Here is a 19760-nt window from a genome sequence, read left to right as displayed (position 1 = left end):
TAGATGCTCATTGGTCCAGCAGTCTTATGTTATGCTTATGCTCTGTTATACATTTCATGTGCGATAGGCCTAAGGCTGTGTGACCTCCAACAAGCGACACAATAAACCTGTTCTTTTTGGCTGAATTTTTGCATCGGTTCATCTTTCTTCCTCTTTTTTCCTTTTGGGCTATGTTCGGATTCTCACCTGGATGCTCCCCAGATGTCATATCATCCTTATTGTTTACCGAACATTAAACAAGGATAACATGACACCCGAAGAGCACCCGAATGATAATCCAAATGCAGCCCTAAAGAGAAAAGGAAGAAAGATGAACTGGTGCAAAAGTTCAGCCAAAAAGAACCGGCCTAATGTGATACAGTGATCATGTCATCTTTGTTTAACATTGGCAAACAACAAAGATATAACGATCCATTGTGTCACACGGTGTCATTTGTGCCGCTTGTTGGAAGGCACACGCTATCTTCGTCTTCAGGTTATCGATCATGAAACTTTTTTCCTAGGATGAAAAGTTAAAAGTGAAAAATTTCTCCATTAACTTCGATGGTTAAAATTTTCACTTCATTTTTCATCTTAGGGATAAAGTTTTATGATTGATACCCAGGGATCAGAAGACGAAGATAGCCTTGGTTGCTTTTGGTTATACAACGAAAAAACGTCACAGTTAGGGCTACTTTCACCATCGCCGGTTTACTTAATCGCGAGCCGGAATGAAAATACGTGCGCGTTGCTTGCAATCTTTGCACTCAGCATCTTCGTTTTCTCTCTTCGTCGAACGAATATATTTTTATCTCGTTTCAAGTGCAAAAATTTTTAAAGATATCAAACCTTGAAACCTATTGCGCACGCGATTGGCCGGTTCGCTCGAGCGAGCGTTAACGCATGTCACTGTGACTTTTAGAAATTTCTTTCTGTAATAAAATGAATAAATGAATTTAGACTATTCTAACCGGATCTTCCGCTTGATGACCGTCGTCTGATATTTGATCTTTTGAGATGTTTCAAGGTGATTTCTTCAAAAATGGGAAATAAATGGTCACGCACGAATTACAGAGAAGCGGATATTCGCAGGTGTTCGCGACCGCCATTGAATTGGCAGGGGTGCCGTTAGTTGCATATCACGAAGAACAGTTAAATTGTAACCGCACTGGCCGCTCGTCCCCAATGTCCCCATTCTCCCAGGCGACGTCCGCCGTCGAACGGATTGCGATATAGGCGTCAGATTCCAACGTAGCGGACCGCGATAGGTTCTGATAGATGATAACGTCATCTTACAAGGCAACAATTACGAAACACGATATTTTTGCGTGACAATTTAACGAATCGGCGAGTAGAAGGGAGAGAAGTGATATCATCTTGGAAGGGTACTGATTGATATTGACATTGCACCAGTAACATTCGAGACGGCCGAGGCTTCAAAGTTCAAGAAAGCGTACCGGTGAGATGGGCTATCTAAAGTCAATCGGCACCGCCATCATCTACGTCGGCTTGATTTTAGCCGTGATCACATTCATGCCCGGTCTACCACCAGAGACAGAATTCGTGGAATACAGGTATTACGACGCAATCAAGAAAAAAAAAAAATTCGTTTGAATCATGGTTGATCATTATGACTCTTATTAGGTCTATTTGCGTTGCTTGCACTTTTTGCACTCGGCATCTTCGTTTTCTCTCTTTTCAAAGCGAAATATATATCTATCTCACTTTAAGTGCAAAAATATTTCATGCAACGCGAACAATCTGTTGATCTTGACTCTTTGATCCTTGCAGCATAACTCCACCGCGTCAATTGGATCCTAAGGTAGGCCCAAAAAATCGGCTAAATGGCATTCAGAAGCTGTTCAATGGTGAAATCCATGCCCCAGAGAGTTTTGATTCCTATAACGGACAGCTCTACACTGGTATCCATGGTGGTTATGTCCTCAGGATCGAGGAGGATCGCATTGTGCCGATTGTCAAGTTTGGCGAGAAATGTGGTAAAGTTGCATAGATTGTACGATGACCATACATCCTTTCTTATAAAGGATAGTTATTTGTTTCGGTAGCTGTCTTTTAATTTTATTTATTTTTTCTCAAAACTTAATTTTGCTCTTCATTTTAACCCTTACCGTACTATGTACAATTTGGTGCCTCATCCATATTATCAAGGGTCACTAGAATCTCTTTGTTTTTTCACCTCTTCAAAATAATAAAAAAAAATCTCTAAAAATTCACCAACATACTTTCAACTTTCTAGAATAAATATTGACTCTTTATTTTGGAAAATAAATAAAATGTAGTATAATTTATAATTACCAAAAGACTCAAAGAAACTTGCACAAACAGGAATTTTTGGAAAATAAATAAAATGTAGTATAATTTATAATTACCGAAAGACTCAAAGAAACTTGCACAAACAGGACTCAATTGGTCACTAGTTACCCATATTAGCATGGTAAGGGTTAATAATAATAGGTCTATTTTTTATTGCTGCACTTTCTAAACTAGTACACACAATGCAATAAGTTGAAGTGAAACAAATACATATGTTTGTTTTACTTCAACTTATTGTATCTGTCCAAAGTGCAGCAATAAAAAACAGACCTATTAACCCTTACCATACCATGTACAATTTGGTGCCTCATCCATACCATCAAGAGTCACTAGAATCTCTTCATTTTCTTCAAAATAATAAAAAAAAATCTCTAAAAATTCACCAACGTACTTTCAACTTTCTAGAATAAATATTGACTCTTTATTTTAAAAAATAATAAAATGTAGTATAATTTATAATTACCGAAAGACTCCAAAAAACTTGCACGAACAGGAATTGCTCGGTCACTAGTTACCTATATTGATACGGTAAGGGTTAAGAAAAATTTTCCTTTCTAATTAGCATTCCAATGTCTAATCACCAGCGAATGGAAAGTTACTTTTTAAAAGTAACAAGTTAGAGTTCCTCGTTATCAAGTAAAAAAAGTAACAAGTTACAGTTACTAGTTATCGATTTTTAAAAGTATAAACTCGTTACAGTTACCATTACTTGAGAAAGTAACTTTTCGTAACTTTTTCGTTACTTTTTTAAAATCGACGACCACCAATCACAGCAGAGGGCTTTCTAGTCTCAAGCGCTATAAGTGGCTTGTTCAATCGTACCGTATCCAATCGTGTGCAAAATAACGATAAAAAAGTAACTGTAAAAAATATAATTTCGTTATAGTTATCAAAGGAAAAAAGTAACGCAGTTACCAGTAAAGTTATCAAAAAAGTAACTGTAACTTCGTTACAAATAACGAGTTACTTCCATTTTCTGCTAATCACAGTAACAAGCGAATGTTCACAGACATAACTGAAATTTAATTTTGTGCAAAGACGATATTAGCCCAAGCAGAACAACAAAGTCACAATAACAATTTTAATAATCAAATTTTTACATCTTGTCTTTTTGGTTTTTATCCGGGTTTTTGTTTTGTATTACTCGAGATAAAAGTTAACAACTTTGAAAGAAATAAGAAATACGTAGCAGGAAATATAATTGTCAAAATGGTTGCAAAGGAGAAAAAAGCAAAAGGTAAAAAACAAGAAACAGGAAACAAAGAGTACATTGTAGAATAGGCTTTATTTCGAATATATATTGCAAAAAAATTTCAGAAATTAATGCGCATTCTGATAGTCACAAATTAGTTATAAATATTTAAAAAATCCTAAAATTTTCGAGTTTGTCCTCTATTTTCTCTAAGAAAATATGGTCACTATATATATATGGTCGGTAGAAGTTTTTTAATCAAAGTTGTTTTGTGGTCGCACGATTAGATATATAGATAAGAAAATATCAGGACTGAGTATGATTTCAATAGCATTCTCATATATATTGACAGTACTGAAAATTTATACTATAAATTATATATTACATTTATTATGGATAAATGTTCAGTACTGGCAGTGTATGTTAAACAAAGCTTTATTAATATCAAGTGGCATTTAATGTAAAAAAATTTTTTTAGAAACAATAAATCACTCAAATTATAAGAAGGGGGTTTATTAGAAATAAATCTCACAAGTGTGTTGATTTTTTTCAAATAACACGTAAATTATTTTTATTCTCTGCATTTTGACTTACGATGCCAAAAGATGATAAAAAATTTTGTTGATGCTAATATGACCTTTCTAAGAGACTTCCAAGATCAAATAAAGGTCGCTACTTTACATATCTTTAGAAACCAAACAACTTTTGTCCAAAACATTTTTGAAGAAAATATATTATTTATCTCTCCGAAATATTGAAATATAGATTACTTTATATATCTTTAGAAACCATTATTTACATATTTTTAGAAACAATTTTTGTCCGAAACATTTTTGAAGGAAATGCGTTATTTATCTCTGAAATATTTTATCCCATTATTAAAACACTACATAAGCTATAGTTAGTATTGATCAGTTACTTTTTGCACAAAAAAACATTTTTTGGTATCTTGAATCAAAATCCACAAAGAATAAAAAAATACGACGTATGATACTTGAAAAAAGTTACTTGTCATGAGATATATTTTGTACCTGTGTAGATTCATGTGATAAATGCTTCTTACATAATACCAACATTATACGTACATAATACTTACATGGCGCCTCCAGATGATATGGACAATATATAAATCAACTTTGCACACAATTTACTAAATATAGATTTACATTAAATTAATTATACACATCATGTATATGTATGATATTCGCTAACGTTGGCGAACTTTGGTCGTATTATTACAAGACGCCATAATATTAACGACTCTAATTTTATATTCGTATTTTTATACTCTATATAAGATAATAAACCAAAATAATAAAACTGATAACATTTGAATGAAATTAGTATTTCTTAGCTTTTTAATAAAATATGATGTGCATATGTGTATGAAGTAATACAGAATTAACAAATAATTTTCAAATCAAAATATATAACAAAATTGATAATGTATTTTCTTATGAAATTTACAGATGGCATTTGGCAAGAACACAAATGTGGAAGACCATTGGGATTAAAGTTTGATAAGAAAGGGAATTTATATGTAGTGGACGCTTATTACGGAATTTTCCAAGTAAACGTTGCAACCGGAGAGTATAAAAATATAGTGAACATTACTAAACCAATTGATGGAAAAGTTCCACGGATACCAAATAGCATAGATATAGCAAAAAATGGAGACATTTACTGGACTGACAGTAATACAGACTTTGCACTTTATGATTTATTAATGACATTTCTAACGAATCCATCAGGAAGGTAATAAAAAAAGATACAAATTCTAAAATCAGTTTTATACTATAAATATATGCCATATTATACATATTTATATACATAAGTTAATTGTATTAATTACAGACTTATACGTTATAATGCAGCTAAGAAGGAAAACGAAGTATTGATGCGAAATATTGCATTCGCAAATGGTGTTGTATTAAGTGATGACGAAAGTTTCGTACTTGCGGTGGAAACACTAAAGAATCGTATTATGAAATATAATTTGAAAGGACCAAAGGCAGGGCAGCAAGAGATTTTCATTGATGGATTACCGGGTATACCGGACAATATTCACAGCGATGGTCATGGCGGTTTCCTCCTTTCTTTGATCATTGCTGATGACCCTGATTATCCTCAGATTTTCCAATCTCTTATGCCACATCCCTATTTGAGAAAAATGTTGGTACGGTTGATAATGACGATGGAATTACCATTTAAACTATTAAATGACGTTTACTCTAATCCCTGTACTGAGAGAATTTTACATGCAATCGGATCGTATCAAGGCGCAGAATTTTTAAGTAATCCAAAGGAGAAAAGTTCAGTGTTAAGAATAGATGCATCTGGTAATATTATTGAAATCCTTACTGCAGACGATGGCTCAGCTCGTCGTATAAGTTCAGCTTATATACACAACGGCTTTTTGTGGTTAGGCTCTCCGTTTCAAAACTATCTCGGCAGAGTTCCATTGATACAAGCTTTCCCTGATTTAGCTGATAGTGCAAAACAATCTTCTCATACAAGGAGTGAAAAGCAATCACCGAACGTCGCTGCTTCTAATGTAAAGACAGAAAGAGCAAAACGAGATGCGGATTCTACGACAGTAAAACCGATCGAGTTGAACAGAGCTTCCCAAACAACGCCTAAACCAACTGCTGCTCCCACAACCACCACACCTAAGCCAAAAACTACTGCTACGCCAAAACCATCTCCAGTTCCTAAAACGGATAAACCTATGGCTACAGCTAGCAATGTGAAACCACCGGAAACTAAATCATCTACGAATGCCGAAGCCAAAAAGGACAATGCAAAAACAGTTGATGCGAAATTAAATTCCCCAAAGTCCGAAAAGAGCAGTAAAAAAGAGGATACTGCAAAGACACAACCAGAAAAGAAAATAAAAGTAGAGCAGAATGCTTCTGTAAAACAAACAGAGCAAAAATCACAATCCGAGAAAGTTAAACGGGAAACAAACCATCTGAAAGACGACCTGTAATTAAAAAAGTAATTAAACTATGATATATTTGTGATACCACCAACACTTGTTGAACGGTACACTCCATATTTTTCAGACATTCCATTAAAAAAGAAAACCAGGTTTAGGATATATAGATTAACAATTTCTCATCTCTTTGCTTATGTGTTTATATCATCCACGTTGTTATATTCGAGTTATGCGTATGCGAATATACGTATATAAGTTACGTATATACGAATTATGTGATCCATTACAGGTGCTATGATTGTAAAAGAAGTTTCACAAAAAATAAGTTGATCAGAATAATCAAGATCACTGAAATTTATAGGAACTTAAAATTAAGAGAAAATCCTTGAAGGATAATTGATTTAATTTTTAAGTTCGATTTTTTTAACTAATTCCCTTTAAAACTCTTTCATATTTTGATTTTAATTTTTTTATATAAAATTACATTCCTAATTATACTTTTGATGATGGATAACTTGTATATTCCATAGATAAGAATGCGAAAAATATATTACAGAAATCTATCAGCTTTATTTTACAGTGACTAAAAATGAGGGTAAAAATTTAGAGAAATGTATGTTGGCGACTGTAATGTATATATGAAGTTAAAAGATTTTTGCAAATTTTATTATACGTTTTTCATTCATATAGTATATGTACTAATTTTTATACTTTATATCCTAATTATATCTAAAAATCGATATGATATGAAAGGAATTTGATACTCTTTTTTTCGCAATCTTAATTATTACTTTAGACTGAACATCTATCGCTTTATCTGTACTAGCTTGTTTAAATATACAAGATGTATGTCAAAATACAGGGCATCTATCATGAAACAAGTCGGAATGAATTCCGATCGGAATTATTCACTTATTCTCTAGATTTCTATTGTGTTTTCTACGGAAAACGGAATAATCCCGATCGGAATTCATTCCGAGATGTTTCATGATATGTACCCTAAAGTAATTAGCTGGCAGCACAAATATTTTTTTTAAAGGAAACATCCCATCAAAATATTGAAGTTATTTTACATCTATGTTTGTGAAATAATTTTCTATAAGTGTTTTTATATCTTTTTTTATTTATAATACGAATAATATTCATATAATTGTGACTATATCGTAATGTCATGGACATTAAAATGTAATTTACGCAAGTTTCAACAAGTGAGAACAAACATACTAAAACAAGTGTTATAGATAGTTGAAGGACTGATATAAGTGTTTTTGTTAAGTTGATCGACGATTATAAATAATAACTTTGTTATATGGTGTTAGGTTCGAGATGTAAGATAATTATAAGAATTGTACAGTTTGGCAACTACAAAAATAAAATCGTCTTTTTCGATAGTTATCACTTTTTGCAAATATCTAAGACTTAAAACGCTTCACTTTTACTTCCACATACTCGAAATGTCTAGGAAAAAGATTCAACATTAGTTTTGTATTTCCGAATGTCACTTATTTTTTTTATTAAATCGGACATTCACCCTACAGCTGTTACTTTTAATAATTTCGAAGCTTCAAAAGAATTCGAATCTTCGAAGTTAACTTCGAACTGTAGAAAGTAAAAGATGCCTTTGAATATTCAAAATTTGAATGTCAAAGCCTTCGAAATAAATCACTAACCCTAGTTCACACGACTGTTCTTTACAAGAAAACACACGAAATTGTGAAAACAATAACTTTTATTAAATTTTTATTTAAAAATCTTAAGTACATAATATATGCATTCTCTCTCTTGTACAAACTATTAAAAAATATATCACTCTGGAAGTTTATTGTCGAAGTTGAACACTCACAGATCAAGCCGTTTCACTACAATCGTGGGCAACAATGATTTCATTTTGTCAATCATGAACATTTGTGTTTTCCATAAAACAGTTGGCTGTTTGACAAAATGCCAATATCCATTTCTCCTACGTACTGCCCACTTTTGAGCGTTTGCTAAAGACTTTTTATATGCTAGAACTTGTTTATCCTTTAGCTTTATCCAAGGTTCATGTACTGTAGCTAGGCCTAATTTGACTAGTTCCTCGCCAATCTCTAATGAGTCCTATTTATAAAAATGATGCATGAACACAGTATATTCAGTTCAATGTTGGATGCTTTCCAGCAAGAGATAAATGACACAGTGTAACACAAGTAAATCATTACATATTTAAAAAATTAAAACGTAAGATTGAGGGCTAATGAGAGCACGGCAATTGGAGCGTTAATTAATAAAATAAATATCTACTCAATTTATTTGATTGAATGTTTTGAATCTTATCTATTTTCATTATATATATATATGAACATTAAATATTTTTCTTACTTGATCCTTCTGTGGCATTGCAATCACACATTCCAAATACTCCTTCTCTTTGACTACAGGCACAAACGTGATGAGTTTTTCATTGAGTACGGTTTGCAACCAACTTACACCTACAAGATTGATCCACGATTTAAAAATAGTTATGGATTTCGTGATCAACTCAATACCTACCGTTGCCTGTAATGTTAACGCCACCGATTTTGACAGGTAAGTAAGTCTTGCTGTTTAAATGGAGAAAAGGCAGTAAAGGTCGATGATCGATCATTAGCAGAACCCTGGTGGAGCTTGGTTCCACGCGTCGTACAGTACCCTGAAGTGGGACTCGTGAATGCAGGAAATGCAATGGGACGTCAGACGGTTTTGTGAACTTGGCGAACTGCAAAGCAACGAGAGAGAATCAATCTTGAGGTCTGTGGAGGCAGATAGATGATTAGGTAGACTTACGGGTCTAATTTTGTACAGGGCTGCGAACAGGCCGGCACTGGCAATTCCGTAAGTAATAAGCTGAAAAAAAGAAAGATAAATAGCAAGTACAAAATGTAAATCAGCACTAAATATAAAACAGTAAAATGATATCAGTATTATAATTACCCGCTCAACAATATAAATTATAATAATTATATAACACATGTTGTACATAACAATTACATTATTATGTAGAAAATTATAATTAATAACTCTTAATACATACGATTAGGTCATTTGTATATTTATTTTCTTTGAAAATCTAGGAGCATATCACGTAATTATTCAATAACATTTATATACAATTTTTTTAAATATACAACCTTACAAACATTTTCTAAAGGTATTAAAATATACATAAGAATCACTTAATAATTTTTGCATATTTGTTAAAGTGATGAAAATTAACCCGAAACTATTAAGGATTAATGTACTTGTAAAAAAACACATACTGTACACAAGTAATAATTACTTGTTTCAAGTACTTAAAAAATTCACATGTATCTACAAATCTATCACAAATTCATCACAAGCATTAAATTTATTTAAAATATATTCTAAATTCTAGTACATTTAACATGCTTCAGATTAAGATTAGTAAAAAGACAAATTTGATTTGCTTATTATATAAAATCTTCGATCAATTTTACATTAGTCTTTAAAAGAAAATTAATTCTTACTTAATAATTCTTTTAAGTATATAATGAATTTTTTTAAATTCATAAAATATACACACACACATATATATATATATATATATATATATAATATATATTTTAACATTATCAAGATATTCTTTATTGAAAGTAACCATTTCTTGAAAGAAAGTAAATTAGGTATTTTTTACCAAATAAATAATATTTGTCTGTGTGTAATGTATGTATTTTACTGTTAATTTGTGTTCTGTATTTCTGTAGGAAGCGCAAGGTTAGGAAAACGTCGCGTACCCTTCCTGGTTCCATCTCATTCTCCATAAACATCTGCAATCGTTCGAAGATCGAAGGGGCATCCTTGCGCGTCATGGTCCACGCAATCCTGAACAAAGACGTGCAAAGATATTCGTTCGTGCACGATCAGCTGACTCGTGATGCACAGTGATGCACAGCAATCGCGATCGTTTGGCACTATTTATCGTGTCCTAAAATTCCTCTTCTTGCACAATTCACGCTCAGAATCCTTTCAACTATAGAAATATAATGCTTGTAATGTGCAATTTCACCATAATAATTTTCTTAATTTTTTCTAATACTTTTTCGGCTGTCTATCGCTGACCTTGCGTGATTATTTTTAGTCGCTTTCCATTTACACTAATCTCATATAATTCTTGTTTGTGATGTCATAACTCAGTTGCACGTCCCTTTTCATTCTCACAAGTGAGATACAATTGAATTTTTACCTACAGTCTGTACAAGCTCGAGAGACCGTATTCTTTATTCCTTTACCGAGTCTTGTTAACTCACATTAAAAGTGAGGTTATAAACTGTGTTATTATGCGATGACTTCGTTATCAAAGAAAGCAATAGTAGTAGCATCATAATCTGAATATAAAATAATCACATAACTTTAGACTCAGTATTACTCGTGAAAATGGAAAGCAATTGATGTTTGATTAGTTATTAAATACGTTAAATTTCTCGGTCAATTTATGCGAGATCCGCATTTTTCAGCTGCACTCCACCGTCTGCGTCTGAAACGAGACGTAAAATGCTAAAATGCATGAAATGGACTCTGAAAGCCATTGGGGTGCACCCAGGTCACCGCCGCATTCGGCACCAAAGTATCGGATAGAAAGAAAAAAAGACTAAAGAAAAAGAAAGAAAACAAAAAAACGCAGTTAAGATTAACAGTCGTTCAAGGAATTCAGAAGGAATTATAAACACGGTGATTACATAATAATTGCTCGCTAAATTAATGAAATTTTTCTCTTGAATATGAATGATGTAATCGTCAGTTTATCACGGAAATCTATAAAGGACTCTTGTAAAAAGAAGAAGAATCATTTGTTTAAGCTTAAATTGTTTTATTCTTTAAATTTAACAATTTTATTATATATATGTAATTCATAATTGCAATATGCTAACGACGGATTCTAAAAATTGCTTTCACAAAAAGACGTACTTAACCTTTACCGTACTAATATAGATAATTAGTGACCGAGCGATTCCTGTTCGTGCAAGTTTCTTGGAGTCTTTCGGTAATTATAAATTATACTACTATAATTATAAATTATACTAAATTATACTACATTTTATTATTTTCCAAAATAAAGAGTCAATATTTATTCTAGAAAGTTGAAAGTATGTTGGTGAATTTTTAGAGATTTTTTTTTATTATTTTGAAGAGGTGAAAAAACAAATTAGAGATTTGAAGTGACCCTTGATGGTATGAATGAGGTACCAAATTGTAGATGTATGGTAAGGGTTAATATTAGAGATGCACCGTAAAATTACCGGATATCGGATATTCGGTATCCGATCGGATATTCGAGAAGGCAATTTCTTCGAGTCGGATATCCAACATTTTCCGGATATCCGACCGGATTCCGAATGTCTTCTAAAAAAAAAAACTATAGGGAAACAGATTGTAATTTTGCAACAATGTATAAGATATTATAGCATCATAAATATGCATACTTATTTGGAGAACATTTGTATAAGAATCAACAATTTTATGATATCAAATTTCAATCGGATACCTCCCTGGATAATAGTGATATTCGGCTATCCGGTTAAATAGTAAAAAAGTGCCGGATAATACCGAATTCCGGATACTTTTCGGATATCCGATGCATTCCTATTTAATATGTATATACACTTAATATTCTATTTCTCTGTCACTGGAGACGATCAAATAAGTCGTGTATATTCGATCTACTTGAGCTTTCTCTACTGAAAAAAATCATGTCACAACGTTAGGTGATGAAATCATGTAATTAAAACATGTAAATCACGTAATGGATTGTTCCAAATTAGTACATGATTTTTTTAAAACGATGTAATTTGAAAAATTACATGATATTAAAAATAATTTCATCCATTATGTGATTTTATAGTTATCGAATTATAAAGAATTGAATGATAGAAATAGAAGAAAAAAGAACATATCATCATGTGACTTTTCAAAATACGTAATTTTAACATCACGTACTGATTTGGAACATTCTGTTACGTGATTTACATGTTTTAATTACATAATTTCATCATGCGACTGTGTGACGTCTGTTGTACCTCTCGGTACAACCAAACGCCCAGGGGGTTAGGACCCACGAGAAGAGGCGAGGATACGGGACGAAGGGTCGTCAACACACTCGACACTTCAACACTTGTTATACCGAAGCTCGTCGGGTTCCGGTTTCTCCGACGCGCGTAACGTATCGTTCGCTTTTCAGTTTTTTATACGAGACTCGCGGGTCCGCGCTTAGACCGCCGAATATATAGGCGTCGCGATGTCTCGATTCGGTTTTCGCTGTGATCATATATCGTCATGCAAATCGTGCCCGCGCTACTGACAAATTTGCAACCTTGCATTTCCGCAAATCGTTGCTATGCCGAAGTGCAAGGGTTACTTCGCGGTGATAGTCTTGCATTTCCGTCAGCTCGTTGCTATGCTGAAATGCAAGACTAAATCGTGGTAGCACTCGTGGGCTACAACACGTCATTTTTTTCAGTAGGGTTGATTTTGCTTTTACAAAGCGGAATGATAACAATTATCGAAGCGTTAATAATCGCCTCTCGTGTCCGTTGCATCAAAGATGTTTTTCTGCAAGTTTCTAATGAGACAAAAGAAAAGATCCCTAACAGCACAAGACGTCTTCAGGATTATCCTGAATATGTCCCAGGATATCCTGGACATTTTATGGACATGCATATCTCCACAGGATGTCCTGAGGATATTCTTAGGGCATCATTTTCAGGACATCCTCAGAACGTCCTTTGAACATCTTCAGGACGTCATGGGAATAGCCTCAGGATATTCTCGAGACAGCTTCAGGACATCGTGGGGATAGCCACAGGATGTCCTTGAGATAGGCTTAGGACGTCCTTGTGGGACTTTCTTAGGACGTCCTTGTGGGACAGTCTCAGAACGTCCTTCGGAAAATATTTCCGTAAAAATTTTTTATATGTAAATAATGTATTATATATGTATGTTACAAAACTATATACAACTTAATATTTACATTAATTGAAAGAATCAGTTTTAAATATTTCAATAGAATGTCCTTTTCTTTGATACTAACGTGATCATGTGCTAACAACAAAATATATCAAGTTTAATTATATATACATTAATTAAGTTAATTTTATTATCTAAAAATTAAGAGTGTAGTGTAAGAAATTTAGAGGAAATGGGTATAACAGAGAAGCTATCAACGTCGAGGCTGTGTGGCTCAATGGCAGGACGAAAGTCTATCAACTCAGAGGAGAGACCTTAAGCCTCGTTTCAAGACTCGAAGCGCCCTGATATTTTTCTCGTGTTGCTTATATTTCTTACAGTAATTTGACCACGTTTACAATTGACCACCTATTCACAACGCTTGAACAGTGGAAAATACCTTCCAGGCATTAGTTTCTGTGAGTGGATGTGATCATTTTATTTTACTTTTAATACATCCTGAAATAGTCCTGAAATCGTCCAGAAAGTCCTAAAATAGTCCTGAATATATCCTAAATTAATCCCCGATAATACCACAATGGATGCTCATGTCATAATCCATAGGACGTCCTTGGACTACAATAGGACATCCTGTGGACGTCTCATTTAACCGGCAGGACGTCCACAGGATGTCCATAGGACGTCCCTGTGTTATTAGGGATGTCTTTCTCTTTCGAGCAACTTTCTTTCGCGAGCTTAACTCTCGACTGATAACGTGATAACGCTGAACAATATATATGCGAGTTATCCAGAGGTATCGATCTCTTTTCTTCCTCATCAAGCGTAAAAATTTATAAGGATCACTTGATTTTGGATATTTGTGGCAATTGGCTCAAGTTTCACGGAATGTCTCTATCATGACCTTATTTGTCACTTATAGGTAGATAGATATTAGATAGATAGATAGATAGATAGATAGATAGATTTAATTAGTTCCCCAATGGGGTTACAAGCACATTTCCTCTTACATCCAATTTCCTAACGCATACAAATATTTATAATTCTATTTAGCCACATAACGCTGTCTCCCCCTCTCTCCTTCCCTCCCTCCCACCCATTCCCTCTCTCCCTCCCTCTCTGTCCCTCTCTTCCTTCCTGCCTCCCCCCTCTCTCTCACTCTTATCTCTAACTTCTACCCATCTCGCTCACCTTAGTCTCTCGCATACATCTCGCTCTGCCTCAATGCCCTGCTTTACTTATTCTATCTTTACATTTACATTAATGTGGTTATACAATTATACAATTATACAATTCCTTACTTATTCATTATACAATTTACGCAATTTTACGATTACAAACCTTAACTCGGTAAAATTTTTTTTTATTTTTATTACAAGGGGCAGTCCTGTCTTATTCCTCTCGCGTCTCCAAAATTTCTCTCCTTCCTTCTATCCTCTTTCTTCTTATTTCTTTATATACTATTTCCCTATCAATCGAATCAAAAGCTACCTTTAAGTCTGAATAATACTACCAATTTCCCTTTTTTCTTTCCTACTTGTCTATTAATCAGATAATTTAGCACATATACATATATTGTCCATTATACCTCTAATTTTTCTAAAACCCGCCTGATTTTCCGGGACGATCCCTTTTTCTTCCATCTCTTTTCTCAAGCTCTCCGCTAAAATTGTCATAATCTATATAAGATAGACATTAAGGTCACGCCTCTATACTCCTCCATTTTTTTCTCTTCCCTTTCTTAACGACATAATAATTACCTCCCTCTATTCCGGCCATCTCTTCCCTATTTATTACTTATAATTATTCATATTTAAGTGACAAAGGATGTCCTATAATATGTCATCATTATGATTTAATTATGACTGTACGTGTTCTACTCGCTCCGATAGAACGTTTATTAAATTATATGACAAAATCTTGCATAAAATTTGTAATCTGCAATACAGAGAAATATTCACAGAAACAAATGCAAAAATTCGATCTTATGTTCTCTAAAATATTGATAACTGCTCAATTCATTTCGATATAGCATTTTGGCAAAACAATAACGATAATCTCCCTTCACAGCACCGGATATTACATTAAGGTTATAGTAGGATAGTTACAATCTTACATAGTTTTGTGGAAAGGTTACTGGTGTATGCCACTAACCTTACAATGTAATCTTACTTTATAATATTGTTGGAAGGTTAAGGGAATCTTATGTTAATATTTCTCTCTCTCTCTCTCTCTCTCTCTCAGCAACCTTATATGAACCTTACATTTTAATATTGTTGGAAGGTTAATAGAATCTTGTGTCAATATTTCAGCAACCTTGTATGAACCTTACATTTTAATATTATTGGAAGGTTAATGGAATCTTGTGTCAATATTTCTCTCAGCAACCTTGTACGAACCTTATATTTTAATATTGTTGGAAGGTTAATGGAATCTTATGTCAATGGGCACACACAACACATACAACACAACGTTCAAGTTGACAAAGCGGCTAGCCTGCTCGCCGAGCAAATGAACATAATTGGTTATTACTTATAGATCCAACCAATTATATTCGATTGCTCGGCAAGCGTATAATTGAAGAAATGTATCATAGCTATACACCCATGATTATACAGGTGTTCGTGGATCATTGAAGTGCATCGGTTTCCAGACGATTTCAGAAGTCAAGGTCAAGGATAGTAAATGGCGGAAATATGCAATTGAATGGGTGACCGCTTCAAAGTGCTATGAAATTAGTTCCCGACTTCAGGGAAAAATTTTTTTTTTAATCATAATTTTATGATATGTATTCTGGAATAAGATATTAATCAATAATAATACTCATTTTAGCAATAAGGTAGGTTTATTAATTTCCGTTTAATGTTACAATCTTACAAGGTCCTTGGCACATTGTAGGAATATTAATACAACCTATCATGTAAGGTTTCTGGGATGTTAATGTAATCAGTTTGGACGATCATTTTCATGTTACTGGGAGATTAATGGTAGGTTTATTAATCTCCGTTTAATGTTACAATCGTACAATTTAAAGTTACTGTAACCTTATTTCAATGTTGATGTGCTGTGAGGGTCATTTGTTATTTTTAAATATCAAATGTATATCCATTATGACCTAATTATGACTCTGTTCTATCTGGAGAGGTACGGTCGAATGAAAACGTTCCGAGAAATTTGTGTTACGGTAATATGAATGTAAAAAAGACGTAACTTCACATTCACGAGCGAGCGAGCGAGCGAGCGAGTAAAGGAGCGCAGTCGAATCTGTCGGATCCGCACTCCAAAGACGCGTTTCGTTTCACGCATGGTGCGCATGATATATCATTTTGTCCTTGTTGTTCACCGAATATTAAAAAAAGATAAAATGATACATCTTGCGCATCATGAGTGAAACGGAACGCACTCCAAATCCGCGTCGCCCGAAGATCGAGGTAGCGTGCGAGACGAGCATAGTGTAGACGTCAGCATGGTGGAAGAAGACAGGTGAATCAACGTTCATCAGAGTCGATTGATGTTATCTATCGGCTGATCCGTGGAATTCGTGGGCTCATCCGTGGTGAAATTCATGGGCTCATTCGTGATGGAATCCATGATCTCATCCTCATCGAAGCATACCAGGGCGATCTCGCCGCTGTGCTGCACCGATTCGACTATGCAGAATCTAATGAATAAAAGCATTCATTAGATAAAAATCAACGCTCAGTCGTGAACTAAGCATGATAGTAATTGTCCATCTATTATAGAAAATCTGAACACAACACTGTATAGGACTATTGCGCAATAATAACTTTAATGTCATAATAAAGCATCGAGATACTACGTGAGCTCAGAAAATTTCTGAATACTAGGATTTTCTTCATGCTTCTCAACATCCAGTTGTATGTGTGTGTGTGTATCTTTTTTTCGATTTCTTTTCTCCTTCCGTGAGCATGTGTATGATTTATTAGTTTTACACATATAAACGCAATTTAATCGGTAAAACTCACGCCATAGTTGCGGAGATTCTACCTGTCAAACGGCACTTTATAATCCTTAATGTCTTCTATCTGTAATAACGCGGTACCCTTCTCGTAGATAACGGTGAAGGTCTCCCAATAGTTCTTCTGAGGATTCAGCATGTACATGCCTGAACAATTTGGACGGATATGTGTGTCGTCTGAGCAATTGTGCGTTTTATATTGCAATAGCGTTCCCTCGGGACAGCATGATACGTCAATGCAATTGGAGCCAATGCAATTGGATAAACTCAGGAAGATCAAGCTCGCGAACAGACAGAGCAACCAGAGGCCTGTAAAATGTCGCATTTTAATTATTCAAGCGCAGATGCAAAATGCAGTCGACTCAACTCTTCTGTTAAAAGACACTCTTACCAAGAAGATGTAGCTTAACACTGTTATGTACAGTAAGAAATGACATTTACAAATGTGAAACTGTGACAAGGAATTATTATTTTTTTTAATTAAGTCAATTTCTTGGAAAAATTGTAATATTTGTCCAACAATAACCTTATTATTGTAAATGCTCTCGTATGCGAAGGAATTTTTTTAAGCATGATCTCTTTTGTGAGATATCTTATTTTTATAATATTGCACATTAATGACGGGTCTAGTATATTAACAGAATATTTTTTAATAGCGCTCCTGAATGTAGCGTATTGCGTATTCTAATGCAAAATACGTACTGCGTGAGTTTCCGCGTGCGTTACACAAGGGTCGGCCTGATACCAAAACATTTTTTATCGGTGATACTATAGACACAGTTTTTTTCGTTAATGTGCCTTGGTATTATCGGTAATGTTAATTCTTCCACAAATTAAAAAATCATATTTAATTTTGACACGCTATATATATATATATATGTTTTTTTAATTATATTTGTTTCTTTTTACACTTCTGATTCGTTAAAATTATCATTATCAGTTCAGTAAACGTTTTATTAATAATTTTTATATTTTTTAGTTATAATGATATATCCTGGTCTCTCAATCTTCGCAGGATAATATTATTTTTGCGAAACGATTAGAGTGATCGTTAATGTATATATTCTTTCACTTTTTCTCTCGATTATTTGAGTTTTCTGATATGATCTTCTGACCCGATCATAACTGTCTCGCCACGATAAACATCGAAATTATAAACTTTACGAACAAGATACCTCCTATATCGCAAATCATCAACAGAATCTATAAACGCAACTTACAAACACGTTTTAAAAGTAATAATCGTCGAATATTATTGTCATGTAATTTCTCGGAAAATCTTGTCATTGAAAATAATTTTTACTTTTCCATAAATCGTGATATTAACTATCGGCACAGACATCACCTTCTTTGCTTGCCGCCAACGCGCCGATGTAGGAACGACTTATAGCGTATTTCACTGGCAGAGCTGGTGCACACTCAGTGCACTTTAAAGCTGTTGTACACAAATCGACATAAAAATGTACGTTTAATAAAAATATAGAAATAAATTAAACCACGAAATCCTTAATACATTTTATTGTGATATTTGATAAAATATACATTGGGTATTTTATTAACTGAGATCTCTCACTTTTACAGTCAGATTAGGTCCCATACAGCACAGAAAGATTGCAGAAACATTGCAGAATGATTTCACTGAAACATTGCAATATTGCATGGTGGTTGCGAAACATTGCTGAATCATTGCTGCAAGATTCCAACAATATTAAGTCCGCTTTTTGTTATATTGCAACGAAACGTTCCAACAATATTGCAATGTAATTATGTATTTGGATAAATTTTTTACGAAGACTCTGAAATGAAAACTATTTTCTGTACACTGTATCTTACTAATTTTAATTTTATAGTAATATGTGCTTTCAAAAAGCAATTTTTTATGATAAAACCATAAAATATTCTAATAAATGTAGCATTAATTCTGAAGGATAAATTTATTCGTAAGGATAAAGCATGTATGTGTGTGCTCCGAACAAACTACAAATATTATCCACATTAATATAATAATACAGTCGCTTGGTAAGTTAATCATAGATTAAGTTAATCGCAGTGATTCTTTTTAATTCGAAACCACTCCGAGTTAATTGAAATCGATTAAAAAATGACGGTATGAAGTTTATCAATAAAGTTCGGGCGCTGGTTTATTCTTGCGTTTACATCAGGCATAAACACATCATCGATCACATAATTAATATTTCAATAAATCGTTTTCAGCAGCTTAATTGCTTATTGTCTTATCCGATAATGATGCATTGATTGTATCCAAACTCTATATTATACAATCTTTTGATTTCATATTTAAAATAAATATAAAACTTAGCTAATGAAATGGTCAAATAATAGATCAATAAATTTTTTATTTAAATATAAAATTATATTAATTATTATATCATTAAAAAAAACGG

At 33.5% G+C, this 19760-nt stretch overlaps 3 protein-coding genes across 3 annotated transcripts in view; 1 reads left to right on the top strand and 2 right to left on the bottom strand.

Moving 5' to 3' along the window:
- Positions 1 to 975: 975 nt before the first annotated feature.
- Positions 976 to 6817, top strand: LOC108766137 (adipocyte plasma membrane-associated protein). The gene is made up of 4 exons (XM_018515246.1): positions 976 to 1553; positions 1771 to 1976; positions 4975 to 5260; positions 5360 to 6817. The coding sequence occupies exons 1-4, from the start codon at positions 1444 to 1446 to the stop codon at positions 6492 to 6494; spliced, it is 1737 nt and encodes a 578-aa protein (XP_018370748.1). The 5' UTR covers positions 976 to 1443; the 3' UTR covers positions 6495 to 6817.
- Positions 6818 to 8193: 1376 nt separating this feature from the next.
- Positions 8194 to 10957, bottom strand: LOC108765284 (uncharacterized). Its single transcript, XM_018513919.1, has 6 exons — positions 10539 to 10957; positions 10214 to 10449; positions 9246 to 9305; positions 8973 to 9177; positions 8802 to 8911; positions 8194 to 8540 (listed from the first exon to the last, which is right to left on the bottom strand). The coding sequence occupies exons 2-6, from the start codon at positions 10286 to 10288 to the stop codon at positions 8283 to 8285; spliced, it is 708 nt and encodes a 235-aa protein (XP_018369421.1). The 5' UTR covers positions 10289 to 10449; positions 10539 to 10957; the 3' UTR covers positions 8194 to 8282.
- A 6394-nt stretch (positions 10958 to 17351) lies between these two features.
- LOC108765339 (uncharacterized) overlaps positions 17352 to 19760 on the bottom strand; it is a 6535-nt gene continuing 4126 nt past the window's right edge. The window contains exon 2 of the mRNA XM_018514020.1: positions 17352 to 17664. Coding sequence (XP_018369522.1) covers positions 17381 to 17664 — 284 coding nt within the window. The 3' untranslated portion in view covers positions 17352 to 17380. The remainder of the gene's footprint in view (positions 17665 to 19760) is intronic.

The sequence above is a fragment of the Trachymyrmex cornetzi genome, unplaced genomic scaffold (genome assembly GCF_001594075.2).
Source record: "Trachymyrmex cornetzi isolate Tcor2-1 unplaced genomic scaffold, Tcor1.1 scaffold117, whole genome shotgun sequence".
Lineage (NCBI taxonomy): Eukaryota > Metazoa > Arthropoda > Insecta > Hymenoptera > Formicidae > Trachymyrmex > Trachymyrmex cornetzi.
This window is presented reverse-complemented; position numbering and strand designations above follow the sequence as displayed.

Excerpts from the sequence above, each read along its gene's own strand:
- LOC108766137 (XM_018515246.1), top strand. The coding sequence starts at position 1,444 with ATGGGCTATCTAAAGTCAATCGGCACCGCCATCATCTACGTCGGCTTG. Across the intron at positions 1,977-4,974 it reads CAAGTTTGGCGAGAAATGTG|ATGGCATTTGGCAAGAACAC; the intron begins GTAAAGTTGCAT and ends TGAAATTTACAG. Across the intron at positions 5,261-5,359 it reads CTAACGAATCCATCAGGAAG|ACTTATACGTTATAATGCAG; the intron begins GTAATAAAAAAA and ends TATTAATTACAG.
- LOC108765284 (XM_018513919.1), bottom strand. The coding sequence starts at position 10,288 with ATGACGCGCAAGGATGCCCCTTCGATCTTCGAACGATTGCAGATGTTT. Across the intron at positions 9,306-10,213 it reads ATGAGATGGAACCAGGAAGG|CTTATTACTTACGGAATTGC; the intron begins GTACGCGACGTT and ends TCTTTTTTTCAG. Across the intron at positions 9,178-9,245 it reads CCCTGTACAAAATTAGACCC|TTCGCCAAGTTCACAAAACC; the intron begins GTAAGTCTACCT and ends GTTGCTTTGCAG.